Source organism: Dichotomopilus funicola, assembly GCF_033296635.1.
Source record: "Dichotomopilus funicola strain CBS 141.50 unplaced genomic scaffold C8A04scaffold_74, whole genome shotgun sequence".
NCBI classification, from domain to species: Eukaryota; Fungi; Ascomycota; class Sordariomycetes; order Sordariales; family Chaetomiaceae; genus Dichotomopilus; species Dichotomopilus funicola.
In genome coordinates, this window is record NW_026944095.1 from 91,075 (window position 1) to 106,816 (window position 15,742).

At 57.5% G+C, this 15,742-nt stretch overlaps 4 protein-coding genes across 4 annotated transcripts; 1 reads left to right on the forward strand and 3 right to left on the reverse strand.

Annotated features, from left to right (window-relative positions):
• Nucleotides 1-636: 636 nt before the first annotated feature.
• On the reverse strand, nt 637-2,444 carry C8A04DRAFT_14807 (uncharacterized protein; the record flags this gene model as incomplete). The annotated part of the gene is made up of 3 exons (XM_062778242.1): nt 637-798; nt 853-1,231; nt 1,297-2,444. 3 exons carry the CDS (start codon nt 2,442-2,444, stop codon nt 637-639), a joined length of 1,689 nt encoding a protein of 562 aa, XP_062633981.1.
• A 944-nt stretch (nt 2,445-3,388) lies between these two features.
• On the forward strand, nt 3,389-5,189 carry C8A04DRAFT_31866 (S-adenosyl-L-methionine-dependent methyltransferase; the record flags this gene model as incomplete). The annotated part of the gene is made up of 11 exons (XM_062781901.1): nt 3,389-3,611; nt 3,663-3,704; nt 3,807-4,021; nt 4,095-4,199; nt 4,254-4,302; nt 4,356-4,375; nt 4,427-4,459; nt 4,508-4,536; nt 4,593-4,659; nt 4,715-5,084; nt 5,158-5,189. The coding sequence occupies 11 exons, from the start codon at nt 3,389-3,391 to the stop codon at nt 5,187-5,189; spliced, it is 1,185 nt and encodes a 394-aa protein (XP_062633982.1).
• Nucleotides 5,190-6,038: 849 nt separating this feature from the next.
• Nucleotides 6,039-10,469, reverse strand: C8A04DRAFT_14792 (uncharacterized protein; the record flags this gene model as incomplete). Its single annotated transcript, XM_062778236.1, has 4 exons — nt 6,039-6,121; nt 6,248-6,884; nt 7,014-10,043; nt 10,125-10,469. 4 exons carry the CDS (start codon nt 10,467-10,469, stop codon nt 6,039-6,041), a joined length of 4,095 nt encoding a protein of 1,364 aa, XP_062633983.1.
• A 2,995-nt stretch (nt 10,470-13,464) lies between these two features.
• C8A04DRAFT_14778 (uncharacterized protein) lies at nt 13,465-15,462 on the reverse strand (the record flags this gene model as incomplete). Its single annotated transcript, XM_062778231.1, has 2 exons — nt 13,465-13,628; nt 13,755-15,462. 2 exons carry the CDS (start codon nt 15,460-15,462, stop codon nt 13,465-13,467), a joined length of 1,872 nt encoding a protein of 623 aa, XP_062633984.1.
• Nucleotides 15,463-15,742: the final 280 nt, after the last annotated feature.

Consider the following 15,742-nt stretch of genomic DNA (forward strand, 5'->3'; position numbering starts at 1 on the left):
AGAGAATATGAAATGGAACGTGAATAAGAGGGGATTTAGCTGAATGTGCCTTGGGGTCGGGTGTTCACCGTGTGTTGATGGAAGTCTCGGTCATGTGATTTCTGATGTATCTGTATCTACGTGATTGCTTTCTCAATAGAAAGACTGAAATATGTATTTTGATACCATGTACACGTACAGCACGAATGATGATATTTATATGGTCGCTATATGCTTCTTGTGTTATTTATCCATCGCCAGCCTGATTATAATGGCAAATGTTCCTCTACTAACCCTACCCCTCTTTGTATTCCTTTTCCGTTGAGTATCGATTAATTACTCTGACCGTGGGTATCCATCCTGTCCATTCCATCCGTGTTCATGGCCATCCCTCGTCTGGTGTTTTGTACATACACCCCTTCCTCTATCTCACTCTCCATTACGGTTGTTGATAGAGTTCGTGAGGGGCTGGTATCCGGCTGTTGGGTTCTCATGTCCACCCTCAATCATCCATTCCCCCCTTTATTTCCTTCACCTTCAACACACATACATATTTACTCTCTCTCTCACTCTCTGACCCTCACTCACTCCATCCCCTATGCTTTAACCTCCTCCCCCCACACCTTTCTCCTTTCTCCTTTGTCCTTGAAAGGCTGGTTACCCCTTCTCCGCCCCCCCACCAAGACTACTAGGCTGATTCTCATCCGTCACGCCGCTCCATGCCGGCCGCGCACCTCCATTTGGAATCGCGGGCCCCGTCATCTCTTCCGCCATGGCTTCTTCGTAGGTTGGTGGGGCATCGTCGTAAGGGGGGATTTCCTCTCCCGCTCCTGCTTGTCCCCCTTGTCCTCCCGAGGAGGCTCCTGGGGTGACGCCTGGTGCGAGTTGGGGTGGGTAGAGGGCTTCTGGGGGTTGTTGGACTTGTGTTTGAGGGGATGGGCGTGGCGGGAGGGTCGGGGCTGTTTGTGTTGATGTCCGAGGGGGTCGTTGCGAAGTGGATGGACCGGAACCCGTCTTGGGGGGCCGGGAGTTACGCCGGCCGCGGCCTTGACGGAGGGCTTCGACGAGGGCTGGAGGCGGGGCGAGGCCGGAGTAGACTTGGATGCTGCTGAAGTGCAGGGGGAGGTGGAGTTCTTGGGGGATGTGGCTGGCGAGGTGGGGGCTGTTTTTGGGCCGGCCGAGAAAGGTGCTGGGGAGGCCGGAGGGCTTGCCCCAGGCTAGACCGAGTTTGATTTCGAGTTGGTAGTCGCGGCTGCGGGGGGTTAGTTATACAAGTGGTATATTTAGGGGGTAGGAGAAAGAAACGGGAAAGCATACCTGAGATTGCAGGTGAGGAAACTGGGCATGACGGTGTTGGGCAACGGAGCATCCGTCCAGAGATAGTCAGGCACAGCTATTTCCGTCCCCACGGCGTCCTCGGGTTTAGCCACGGGGATGGACAGCCCGTGGCGAGACAAGACCACCCAGCGGCTCATTTCGTTGTTGACGAGATTCTGGCAGCGGACGGTGGTCTTGCCGACGAGGTCGATCTGGATTGTTGTGAGGTAGACATCCCCGCTGGACGGCAGCAGCTTCTTTGCGATCAGCCGCAGGGGCACCGGCTTGTTGCAAGTGAGAATAGCCGGATGCGGGAGACGAGCGGACATCTCGACGGACGGCGGGTTCGACGACGCTGCCCCTCCGTTGGAAGAGAAGCCGTCGGCGGCCATGACGGGCGTGGAGGGCCCGCTTGAGGACCGGCCGAAGAAGGACGAGCGCTTCTTCGGGTACGGGGCCGGGGTGGGGCTCTTGGGTTGGAAAGTGAAGGGACGGCGGGCATAGGCCTCCTGGTTCGTCTTCACTGGCCGTGGGGGCTCAATGGGAAGGAACTTGAGCCCCATCTGGTGCCGCCAATTCTCCTTGAAAATCCCCGGCCGTTGGACCGTCACCTTGACATAATACCGAATCTCGGCCTCCCCGGGGAAACCGGTGAAGCTCGGGGGCAGGGTCTTGGTGACGTGGGAGTACATCAGTTGCTTGGTGCCGTCCATGACGCGGAAGCCGGCGCCAAAGAAGCCGCCCGCGTTGACGACGCCGCCGATGCGGGACATGGCCTCGACGTTGCCGCATGCATTGTTAAAGGGGAACTTGAAGGAGAAGGGGAAACTATGCTGGCCCGGGTTGAGCATGTGCGGCTGCTGCATGGGGGCCGGGCCGGTCTCATCGGGGAAGACCTGGCCGACCTTGTACAGGATCTTGTGGTTTTCGTGAAGGGTGTCGCCGCTCGTGGACCGTTCCCGGCCCGCAATGCCCATGCCCGGGCTGTCGGTGGGCACGCCGAGGGCGGTGCGTGACTCGCCCTCTAGCTTGACGATGATGGCACCGATTTGCTCAGGGCGGCTGAGTGAGAGCACGACATGGCCCTGGATGAAGTCAAGGTTGGTGTAGAACTCGGGCGGGTTCTCCAGCCTGACCCGGATCGACATGGCGGCGGTCCACAAGAGTGGAGGATGGAGGGTGGAAGAGGGAGGATTTGAAATTTTTGTAAGAAGTCAAGGTCTTAACGCTGTATGAGGTCGGAGTGAACGGTGTAGGAATACAAAATTAGGATAATATTAATATAAAACAGACCACCATCCACGAGTGACAGACAGGCAGTCAACCCCACGGCCGGGAAACGCTGAATAAAAACAATGAAAGCTCAGTTGGGCTCGCCAAAGATGTATGTCTCGTTTGATGGTGCAGGGAGCTGGGCTAGCCGAAATTCACCCTGCAATTCGAACTGGCATATCCTGTTGCGTGTGTCCGTGTATTGAAGGCCCAGTAAGAACGAGGATGGTTGTTGGAAGGGGACTTTTTTGGTGGGCCGCTTCGCCGCAAAAGCTCGCGCGGCCTGTTACGTCAGTCCACATGGGCGGTTCAGTGAAATAGACATGGCAGCCCAGGCTTGAAGTCACAGGCTTGAAGTTACAGGGGGAGGGGCCCCTACAGATTTCACCACACACAGCCCCGGCGACGTCAGCGCCGGGCCGTTTCAGGTGAGATTCTTGGTGATTGTCGTGTAACGATTTGAGCTTCATTCGCCTAGTTAAGAGAAGAAGGGTGGATTGATCACTGAAACCTGCCGTAGCATTCGTGGCTTGGGCGCCCTGATTACAGATACGGTGGTTTACGGTACGCTGGCTTGGCTGGCACCACAGTTCCGGGTCTGTGGGCTGGGCGGCCTCTCAAGTCCCCACCTGTGTCCCAATTAGGCAGGCGGTGCGTGCGCAAAACCGACCTGACCGCTCTGGCGGGGTCTTTTTTCTGCCAGATCAAAAATTCCGGGCGGTGATGCGGTGAACCTTAATTTCTGGTGTTTTGGTGTTCTGCCGTCTGTGGTATCCCGCAAGTAACCAACCCGAATACCCACCACCACCCGATCACCGCCATGCCCAAGGCCACCAAACAAAAACGGGGCGGCGCCAGCAGCGGTCCTTACGACCGCAAGGCGCCGTCAAAAAGCAGCTCGGCCAATACCAACATCTTCCGCTTCGACAAGGACTTTGGCCAGCACATCCTCAAGAACCCTGGTATTAGCGATGCCATTGTCGACAAGGCGTTCCTCAAGCCGACCGATGTTGTCGTCGAAGTCGGTCCGGGTACCGGGAATAGTATGGCTTATCTCGCCCAGACATTTTACCTCAGTACTAACCCATCATCAGTCACCGTCCGGGCCCTCGAAAAGGCAAAGAAAGTCATCGCGAGTACGGCCACCCACACATCCATCCTCCCAACCAATTACCCAACCAACCGCCCCATCTAATAAGCCCTAAACGAGATCATCTCACTAACACCTCACACCACAGTCGAACTCGACCCCCGCATGGGCGCCGAAGTGACCAAACGTGTTCAAGGCACCCCCCTCGCCAAGAAGCTCGACGTCATCCTCGGCGATGTAATCAAGATGCCCGAGATGCCGCCCTGCGACGCCCTTATCTCTAACACCCCGTATCAGATCAGCAGTCCGCTGATTTTTAAGATGCTGGCTATGCCTAATCCGCCGCGGGTGGCTGTTCTGATGGTATGATCGATATCTGTGAAGGGCTGCTGGGTAGATGAGGCTGGATAGCTGACGATGGTGTGTTTTCTTTTAGTTCCAACGGGAATTTGCGAAACGGCTGGTTGCGAGACCGGGAGATGCGCTGTACTCTAGGTTGAGTGTCAATGTCAACTTTTGGGCGACGTGTAAACACATTATGGTGGGTGGACCAAGGATGGATGCGAGGCCTTGAGCTTTGACTGATTCGGTGTAGAAAGTGGGAAAGCAAAACTTTAAGCCACCACCTAAGGTTGAAAGTGATGGTAAGTAAGATGGAAAGAAATTTGGTTGTGAACACAGGAGCTGACCGTCAAAGTCGTCAGGATAGAGCCATTGGTAGGGCCTCTCACTCGATATCTGCATTGTAGTTAAACTAACAGAGTCTAGATTGGTTCAGCACGCCCCAACGTCGCTTTCGAGGTATGTCATCCTGTGAACCCCCCAGTCGCTCCTAGCTAACACATCCAGGAATTTGACGGTCTCCTCCGCATTGCTTTGTACGCACTCCTTGCCTCAACATCAACACCCCCCCAGATACTAACCATAAACACAGCAACCGCAAAAACAAGACCCTCCGCGCAGCCTTTAGCATAAAAGAAGTCCTCGCCATGTGCGAGCGGGTTAGTCTCCGTCTTTCTTACTGGAAGAGTATTCTGCCATACTAACAGCACACAGAATTACAAAGTCTACTGCTCCCTCCACAACATCCCCATCGACGAGTCCATCACCACCAGCACCACCGCTGCCACTACCTCCGACGACATGGACGTTGACATGGACGACGATGACGACACCGCCCCAGCCGACGCTGACGCAGATCAAGACGAAGACGAAGAAGACGACGAAGACGACATGCCAACCTTCTTCAAAGAACTCCAAGACGCGGAAGCCGCCAAGGAAACCGCCAAGACGCCTAGCCGGAACCCGAAATCCAAGATTGCGCTTGTCGTCAAGGCCAAGGTGGAGAAGGTGCTCACGGGCACGGGGCTGGGGGAGAAGCGGGCACGGCAGTGTGATCAGAATGATTTTTTGAAGTTGTTGTTGGGTGAGTTTCTCTTTTTCCCCGGGCTTTTTTAAAATGGTTGTGTGAATATACGTGCTGACATGCTGTGTTGTAGCTTTTCATGAGGAGGGGATTCATTTCTCGTAGGGCATGTGATGTGACGATGTCATCTTGTCCTAAAATCGGGAGGACGGCGTTGAAGGCGTTGGGACTGGGAAAATCGGAACGCATCTTATAGATATCCTTCATTCATGACTCGATGGAACTGATTTGATTTACTTCACATTTGGATACAACATGTTTGGTGTGACTTTGACTTTTGAGTGTAGATGTGAGATAAGATAAGTCTATCATATTCCTAGTTTCACGTTGAGCTAAGGAGTACCCAGGGTGGAAGCAAGTGGGTAGCAAAGTAGACGCAGCAGGGTATATCCCCTCCCTTCAACGCCTTCCAAACCTTCATCCGACCAGCCCAGTTTAGTTCAGCCCAGCCCAAACCGAACCAAACCAACAACGCCAACACAACAAAACGCCCTCTTTAACCGTCCCAACCGCCCCAACTGTCCCAGTGGCCCATCCGCCTCTCTCCATGAACTCCATTACTGGAAACAAAGACCGACACACAACAGTAAATAAACGTAAGTGATATATGTCCTGCGCCTGCCTGTTGCCTGCTCTGTACAATGATACCCGCGTCATGCGCTAGATCCATGACCAAGAACCCGTTAACGTGCCCTTCCTTTCGCTTACCAATCCAAACCCGCATGATAGATAAGACCATAAATGAGAGACCGTAGATGATAGAGGAGATGATAGCCAAGATAGATATACGGAGTCGAGAAACCCAAAACCTAAGAACCGCCAACGGAAAATGCGACAAAGTAAACCCAGTCCAGCCAAGTTCATGACCGTGTCATGCTTCTTACCCTTCTCTCACTTACCCCTGCTCTCCATCTCCTCCGACGAGAGAGCCCACTACCAACAGAGAAAGTCATCTCACTCCCACTGCGTATCAGGCAACTCCTCCTCCCCCACTGCCCCAGCCCCAGTCGTCCCATCCTCATGAATCTTGAATCCGGCTGCCGCTCCCGTACCCGCTCCCGTTACCGCTCCCGTACCCCCAAACCCCGCTGCGGCACCAAATCCCATACCGAATCCCATCCCGGCTGCTACTGAACCGAGTAGACTTTTCTGCGGGGGGATACCAGCATTGCCTGACAAGCCTGGTGCAGAGGAGGATAGGCCTGTTATTGCCATGCTGGCTGTGGTAGCTGTGGTCATTGTGGCCGTGCTCATAGTTGGCTGAAGTTGATGTTGCTGCTGAGGCGGTTGAGGTGGAGCAACGATCTGCCAAGCGTTGGGTTTACTCGAGTATTCGCTCGGAGCCTGACTACTCGTCTCATCGTCATCATCCTCCGTCTCGGTACCCGTTCCGGTGGCGGTCGGTTTGCCGGCGGTGTTGTTGGTGCTATTCTTCCTCGTAGTAACCGTCTCAACAAGCTCATCCTCATGAATGGCTATCTCCACCTGCTCGTCATCATCTGTCGTTCCCCGGGAGGCAGACAGGGACCGTCCCCCGGAAAAGGAGTGTTGCGAGAAGGAATGCTGCGATACCGGCTGGGCGGAAGACACCGATATTGACTGGGATAGTGATAGTGACCCCGACTGGGACTCGGATTGGGACGTGGGATCGACGTTCTCCCCGTCTGACATCATGCTGTCGCCGTCGAGATCGGCCATGGCACCGCCGTTGGCAATCGGGTCTTCGATGCCTGCCCAGGGGATATCTTCTGGCCGGAGCGGCTGTTGTTGTTGTTGTTGCAGCTGTTGTTGTTGGGCATGCTGAAAGAAACCCTGCGACGGCGACGGTGCTTGCCGACCGAACCCACGCCAGGGTCCGCCGTACCGCTGTTGCTGCTGCTGCTGCTGTCGCTGCTGATCATGATACCGACCCGAAAGCCGGCCATTCACATTCTCATCCCGCCCCCCACCAACATCCGTATCCACCCCATCCAACTCATCCTCCCCATCTTCATCCTCATAAACATCAATATCCTCCAAATCCGCCTCCTCCCCGTCCGTCCCGCCAAACCCAAACGACGACCCTCCCGTATTCCCACCACCACCACCACCAATCGGCCTCAACCCCGGCGTGCGCCGCACCGAAGCGCTTCCATACCCCCCCCGTACCGGCTGTCCATGATCATACCCATGATCCGTCATCTCACTATCCTCATCCTCCTCCTCCCCACCGGTTCCATTCTCCGAACTCCCCGTGAAATCATCATGGGAATCACCCATCTCCTCATCCCCATACTCCGCATCATCCAACTCTTCATCATCGTCTTCATACCCGCCCATGCGTAACCCGCCATGGTGGTTGTGGTGACTGCCCATGGCCACCGGTCCACGACTGCCGGCGCGTTGGTATCCAAAGTCGGGGACCGCTTCGCTGTGGGGTGTGGCGTAGTAGAAGGGGGTTGTCATCCTTCTCTCGCGGGGGTTTTGCTGTTGCTGATGATGCTGCTGTTGATTCTCGCGATCTTCCTGGTATCCATACATCCCACCTGGAGCGAGCGACGGTGACCGACTCATGCTAGTGCGGCTCCAGCGGGGGGTATTCCTCGGGATGAGACTCGGTGAACGACTAAAGCGGCGTTTGGGCACGGCACCCGGTCCGGCAGAATTAGGGATGGGGATGCCAGAGCGGTGGTTATATTGGGAATGGTGATGGTTATGACTGCTGCCCAGTCTGGGACTTGGCCGGGGACTGGCGCGGGCGATGAGAGGGGATGAGCGCCGGTCGTAGGGCGTGGCGCCGCTGGCGGCTGCAGCGTAGGAGGATAGACGTCGGCGGGATTGGGCGGGGGAGAGGATACCCGGGTGTACGGGCGGGAGTGAGCCGGTGCGGATGTTGGGTGGCCAGGGGTTAGTGCCGGAGCCAGAGCCGGAGCCGGAGCCGGAGCTTTTGCGGTCGCGCGGGGCATTCTCGCGCTGGATGAGGGGTGATGGCTGGCGAGAGCGGCTGGGGGGAATGATGCCATGGTTGGCTGGTCCATTCATGCTCATGGATAAGATAGGCGACTGCACACCGGTGTAGAACTGGCCGGACGGTTCGGTTGATGACCGTCGCGAGGAGCGCTGGAGGATGGACTGTCGCAGGCTGATGTTGGCGGACACCGCGACGTTGGGTTGTTGTTGCTGTGGCTGTTGCTGCGGCTGCTCGTCAAGCCGCTCATTATGGTTCCAGCACTCCTCCAGTGCATCCGCCTCGGGTACTTCGCTGGTATCGGCCTGGCTGCCGCTAGTGCTCTGCGAGTCGCCGTACACCCGACTGAGCTGACGCAGCCGCGGCCATGTCCACATCCAACCGGTCGAGTCGACGGTCTGATACCCTTTCCCGACAACATGCGCCTGATCCTGCAAATACGCCTCAGGCTGCGTGATATACAACCTCTGAACCCCCGTAGCCTTCATAACAACGCTCGACACGAGAAACGTAAAATCCCACAGCGCAGGCGTCGCCATCTCAGCCGGCGTGAGGAACCGCAGCCGCGAGTCCTTGTGCAGTTTCCGCAGCGGCACCCAAGCCTGGCGCAAGCCCAAAAACTCCGCCGTCGGCGCGGCGCTCCCTGAGTCAGATGAGTTGCCAGACACACGCAGCACATCCTCAAACGCAGCGTGCACAGCCAACTGCACGCTCCTCGCATCCGCGCCCCGGACACGCACCGTCTTGATCAGCCCGCGACTTCTCAGCCGCTGGTCGATCACCCGGCCGGGGATAAACGCCCGCGGCCACAACCACGTCGAGTCCGGTTCCTGGCCAGCCCATTCCTGGAACTTGGACTTGGGCAGCCCTTGCGGATCTGGCGTGGCCCGGCTGATGGTGTTGGGGAGTTGCGTCCAGCCTTCGAAGTGGGAGCCGATCGAGCGACGCTGGCCGTGGGTGTTGGTGAACTCCTTGGACTCGAGCCAGATGCCCTTGAGCGGGAAGGGGAGAAACACGACCTCTAGCTCCCATGGTTTAGTGTACGTCGGTAGGGCGGCCGCCTGCAGCTGGTGGACTTGGGCTTGAAGCTGCTGCAGCTGGCTGTATACCTCGGCGCGGCTGGTCGGCGGGAGGACCGTGGCGTTGGTCGATACAGACACGACGCTGGCTGTGGCGTCGTCGTTCTTGGTGGTCACCGTTCGGCGACTGCTCACCACGCTGCCGTTGTCGTTGAGGATCTTCTCCACCTCGTCGACGCGCGACTCGAGCTCTGTCACGCGCAGGTCGACGTGCTCATGCCGGTCGCTGCAGTCGTCGTGGCCGGCGATTGAGAAGGAGTTGGTCTCGAGCCGGTCGAGTCGCTGTTCGTGCGACTCGATCTTGTCCGACAGCCTCTGGTAACCGCTGCTGTCGGGATGGTCCTGTGAGGGGAGGGGTCTGGGCGTGGCCGCGTCCTCTGCTCCGGTTCCGGCTTGGGCTGGATCCTCTGTTGGTTCGGCAATTTCGCTATTGACGGTTATACCTTCGAGTAACTCCAACCGGCGGGACCCCGATCGGGGCCCATTGACACCACTTAGCGTCTGCAGTCCCCGCCCGGCAAACGGGCGCATATACCGGGCCTGGCTGGACGCGGCCGTGGACGGAGGAGCAGGCGGCGGTGACATCAAACACTGGGCAGGAATGGGCGGTATTCCGTCGGGGTATCCAGGACTGGCTCCAGTTCCGGCTGCGGTTCCGGCTCCTGTTGCAACTCCGGCTGTGGCTGTGGTCCCGGCTTGTGACCGCGGCGGGTCGGCCCAGTGGTTGTACGTATCCGGCATCGGGCTGTCCTGTCCGGAGTGGAGGGTGGTGGTGTCCTGTGGGCCGCCGTTGGCGCCAGCGGCAGCCGCGACGGAAGCCTGGAAGTCCAAGAGGTTGAAATCCAGCGATGATCCCAGACTCCCTGGGAGGTGAAACGACGGAAGCTGAACCGGGCTCAGCGGCGGTCGGTTGGTCACGGGTTTCTGGTTTTCCTGTTCGCCCACATTCACGTTCCCATTCCCATTCCCGGCCCCAACTCCGTTATTCCCATGTCCTCCCTGTGTATGTGCCACGCCGGGCAAAGGCTGCGGCTGTTGCGTCTGTTGGCCTGGCTGGAAATCCTCGTGGAAGCAGGCATGGTGCGAGCACATACAGACCTCTACCTGCGCGCCGTCGTCCTGGAAGACGGAAGCGCTCGCCGTCATCGACGCGCGGCTCCAAAACCGCCGGCACCCGCACCGTGGGAGCGTCGGGTCTGTGTAGTTGCACGGTCCGCCCGGCAGCGCGGGTGGTCCCGGTGTGGTCGGTGGCGGCCCAGGCCGGGGCGGGTGGCTTTGGGCATGATTGTGGCCATCGTGGTAAATGTCAAAGACAAAAGAGCTGCCAGGCGCGGGTATGTCAAAGGGAGTGGCAGCCATGGACGCGTCGGGGTACCATCTCTCGGAGCGATTGGGACTCCGGGAGCGGGTGTTCAAGGGGGGAGGATCGGTTCGAGGTTCGTCGACGAGGGGGGCGAGATTGCAAAGATTGAGGAAGTTCGGTTCGAGTCCAAGGTCGAGTCCGGGATCGAGTTCCGGGTGCGGAGCGGCCCAACACCACGATCGCTGGGTCGCGACGAGGAGCTCGGCGGCTCTAGCACATGATCCTACGCCTTCTTCCATAGCGTTAGCACCCAGCAACGTCGACAGCCATCTTCACAGGTTCCCGCGCAAGGCAACAGCTCCAGGCGGACGCCAATGCCAATGCGATGCGATGCAGGACCAAAATATGCACGGAATCCAGCAGTAACCATAAGAACAATCCGGACGAACAGGTAGTGATAGTTATATAGTTTCGATTATACGAATATACGCGTCGTGTAAGCCTCGGTCTCGGTAGCGCACTGCCGCATCAGACGGCAGCTCCGTCGCAAAAGTCGCAAATCGCACGTCGCAAACCGCAAAGCGGGCACAAAAAAGAAAAAGTGAGGCGCAAAGTGCAAGGTCAAGGTGTCGCAAGTCGCAAGCTTTCGGAAGTCGGGGGGGGGGGGGGCCAGGAAAGGAAATGCAGGGCGGGCAAATGGGTGGGCAGCACAGCGGGGTGATCCATTTGGGTGCAGCTCTGTGAACTTGCCTGCTTGGCTTCCTCACCTCAAAATCACCCGCTGTGAGAGCAAGAAACTATGGGGACGGGAACTGCAGATTGGACCCCTGTCAATCAACGTCCCGTTCTTCCGCCATCAGGCGAACAGGTGACTCGAATTCCGCCTGCGTTGCATCTTTTGCGGGGGGGATAAGATAACACAGCTGCACAACGGCGGAGCTAAAATCGGCTACTTTGTGTCACACGCCATCCTTTCCCTTCAACCTGAGGCCTCAATCCGGGAAAAATAGGCCCGTCCGTGAGCCTGAGGAGCCTCCGTTGACCCTACAAGTCCCAAAGAAGGTGGCCGTTTGTTATGGTCAGCTCGTTACGGCGAAGAGCCAAACCTTCCAAAACAAGACGCTAACAGTTCTCACAAGCCCTATTGGACCGCCCGAGGCGACAGGCGACACAGGCGCGTCAAGGACCGCACTGGCCCGCAGCGGGCCGCCCTCGAATTGGCTGGCCGCCCCTGTTTTGTTTCGACTGCGCTGGCAGGGTGTGGCGTGCTGATTGGTCAAGAGGGCGCCTAGCCACTTTAGATCCCTGCGCTTTGACGCGTCGAAACGCGTTGAATGAAGTGGGGGAGCCGGTGGTTCAAGGGCGGCAACGGCGAGAGACCTCGAGAGGCCCAAGCTTTGGGGGGGCTGGGGGTGGAGTCAACGGAGTCACAGGTTGTGGGGCATGGTGAGCCAGAGCTTCACCGTCTTTCCGTTCAGCGCACATTTGCAGGGACTTCGACTGCAGAAATCCAACCCAGCAGTGATGCTATCCATGGACAGAGATTTCCTCAACGCAAATTCTTCAACACGAAACTGACAAGTATCAGTGTGAACACTTATCCATGTAAAATCCTATCAGCTTAACGGACGCCAAGTCCAATACTCCGGCCGAGGCGAACGAACAGGCGCATTCGGCCTTCTTTGTCTGGCCGGAAAACACCCGATTCCTGCAGGGCGGACGGCGCAACGCAAGGCGTGCGAAATGACCTGCCGTCGACAGGTTCTAATGGTCGGCCGTCAGCTCAGCCTCTCCAGGTCGGCCCTGCTACAGTTACACCGGATATTTCTGAATGTTCACTTGCCTTGTTCGGCGCTTCCAATCATGACCAATACATAGTATTCCATATTCCCGCCTTGTCACTTCCATCACCATCTTCACGGTCCATCTTCACGTCCAACTCTACCGCCGTGATAATGCCATGAAACCGCCCGGACGCGTCAACCAAATCATACAACACGCCATTTTGCAGCCCTACTCCAACCATCCTCCGTCATCTTTAGCCGCCCTTCGCACCACCTCGTCCAACACAGGTAATCCTCTTAGTGTAGATCTAGGCTGTTACGTCTTAAAGTGCATTCACATCTCAATTTCCCAATGACTAGACTAGCGTAAACACATGACTCGGTCCGATGAGCGGCCCGGGACGAGGCGGCGTTAACATGCCAGGCAGACCTTGATTAGAGAGAGAACCTGATCAGGGTCAGCTCAATACCGTATCGTTTGTAAGGCGCGGCCTCAATACGCATCATGAGCTGGGGCTTCCAACCATGGATTGGATTCTCATCCCCAGCCAAAAAATTTATATCCATGAATTACAGCGAATCACGAGGCTGGCAAGCTAACTGGATGAAAATTACCTGGCTGAGTTCGTAAATTAGAGACAGACTACCTGCTTAGCAGCACCGACGAGGCTGTAGAAATTTCCTCCCAAATCACAAGCCGCAACGAACCGTAGGCGTCGAAGCAGGGCCGCGTGAAATTGCTGCTGCTGTCGGTCCATCCACCGACAGGCAACAGAGCCTTGAGGTTATAGTTCCGTCTCTTCAATAGATTTAGCTGCTTCGTACAACCGTAGAGATTCGTGCGGAACTCTCTCGGGTGTCACCCTCTCAATGAATGTTAGATATCGGCCCATTGGTCGGTCATGTCCACCTCGGAGCATGTGTAAGCAAAGGACAACAAGACTAGTAAGTAAATAACCCAATGCAATGATGTAGATTTCTAAGTAGGTAGGTAGAGATGGTATGTATTGTAACCCGTAAATGCAACCAAAGATGAAGATGACCCATTATTCTCATCGCCAATGCCCGTATCCCATGTGCCACCGAATATGCCATATGCATGCATGCAACGTTATAAGCCAGCGTGCGTGAGTGAAGAGAAGAAAGCAACACAACCAAGCAACAAACCCCAATCGTAAAGTATACACACTACACTCCTCACAACCCCCTCCCTGTTTTCCATTTCCCACCCGCTCTCCCTTCAGCCTAGTTAGTCAGGCAGAGAGACTCAAACCTCCCCCCAACTCCCCATCGGCCCCGTCCCCGCAATCACACTCCCCGTCCCAATCGACCCGCCAATATCCCAATAATGCCTCGACGATGGCCGTGACGAGATACTGCTCCGCCGCGCCGACCGCCTTGTGCTCTGACTCGCACAGCTGCCGGCTTTCCCTGCTTTGGCAGCTACGACACCGCCACCGAGGCCGATGCCGACACCGCTGGTGGCGGTGGTGGTAGCGGTTGTGGTGGTGGTTGCTGTGTGGCGGATGGCGATGGGGCTGGAGGGTGAGACGATACCGGCTGCGGCGGCTGCGGCGGGAGTTGTGGAGATCTTGAAGGAGCGTCGCTCGACGGGGCGGGGTCGGTGGTGGTGGTGATGATGATGGAGGTGGTGATGGTGGTGGTGGTGGTATCCGTGTGAGTGGGCGTGGGATACGAGAGGGTGGTGTTGGCGCACTCTGGCTGCCTTGGCCGCGGCGTCTTGTGTGCTAGACGTGGCGAGGTGGGATGTGCTTGACGAGAAGGCGGACGGCGCGGCCTGTCGGGAGGATGTGAATCGGGACCGGAGGTACCGGAAGACCAGCCGGATGTCGAGGTCCTGCTCCCACTCCTTCTGTGTGAATGACTGTTGGGTATCATGAGTCACGCCAGCGGCGGTCGGGCTAGTCTGGTGCGACGCGGGCTCCGAAGGGCGCGAGCTGAATGTTTCGACGGGCCGCGGGACGGTAGGCTGGAATCGGGGCATGGCCGAGATACTGCTGGAACCATCCAAGCCCCGCCCGGTCTCGCTGGCGTCGGCGGGTGTTTCCGGGATCACGGGGAGGCCGGCATACGGCAAGGGCATTTGTTGCACTCGGTTGTACGTCGAGAAGGCGCCAGGGTGACTCGACATTTGATGCACAAGCACGCCAAGCTCCCGCGAGATGCGGTCCAACATGCGGAGCTGCCACTCGGAGTCATGCGATGACTCCGATGCCATGTGGCTTGGCGCGGCGAACGTGGATGCCTTGGGCGTCGATGACAACATCTCCTCATCTGGGAGAGCTTCCCCAAAGAGGATTGACAGCAGTTGGTCATCAATCCCCATCAGATCGCAAATCACCTTGCGCGCTAGCCTGCTCCATGTTCCAGGCTCTGTACTTGTATCCGTGCCTGTCCTCGTGTTGTGTGTTACTGGCTCATCTTGGTCATGCCAGTCTGCCCCGTTCAGATTGATATCTGCCGCCTCCTCGTCGGCCAAGCTCATCTCGCTGGGTTCGTATGGCATCCTGCTCATACTTTGGACCTTACGGAGCGACGCCTGGGACTGCCGCCGTCGCTTCGTCTCGTTGCGAATATCGTCGAGCAGGAGTTGGCTCTGCTCTAACCGCCAGGCTTCTATCCTGCGGTTCCGCTCCCGATCTTGTGCCTCTTCCGTCTCGATATCAAGCTGCGCCAGGCTGAAGCTGTCGGTCCTCGTATGCCTCACGCGGTTTGGGTTGAATCGCTCAAACGCGTACATGCGGTCTTGTACCTCTGCGCTCATACCAGGAGACTCGAATCGGAACGAGCCTAGGCCGTCGTGCCCTGGAAGCACTGGTGTCGCGTGGGGGACTTCGGTTTGATGGTGATGTGGGTGATGATGACTGTAGGGACTAGGGACGGATCGAAACTCGGGAAGGTGGCTGTCTAGACTGTCGAGTTCTGCGTCCTCCTCGGCGCTGCTTTCTGCGATAACCTCTGAACCTCCAGACACGTCGAGTCCGGAGCGTGGTACGGTGTCAAGACTACCAAGGTCGCTTATCCTCGACCTGCCCGGTGTTATTTGGCCGTCGTGGACGGAGCCTGTGAGGTAGGAGGTCGTCGTGCCCGCGTCGGTGCCCGGGGTAAACAAAACCCAAGTCTGAGACTCGTTTGGTGGTGCCGTGGGGTGCTGGGGCGCCAGAGCCGCAGGCTGATCGTCCCCCGATTCGCTGAAGTTGACCCGTTGGGCGGGTTGCCGCGTGGACTGCTGCTGGAAGGCCATACCGGGGATGATCGTGGCCCGTAAGAGGTCGGCGGTGCGTGGGTACTGCGTCGGAGTGGTCGCCCTTTTTTTCTAGGGCCCGCTGTCGTCGGCCGGGTGACTTTTAAGTCGGGGGGTCGGCCTGTCAGACACCACGTCGCCAAGTACGACAAGTGGTCGCCAGCACAAGAACACAGTGTTGCCCTGACGTTGGACGGCGCCCAGAGTCGCGTGTGCAAGCACCAAGGCGGTGAAATACCCCCAAGGGTTCGGTCTGGCCGGGCTCTCGGTCTGATTACTG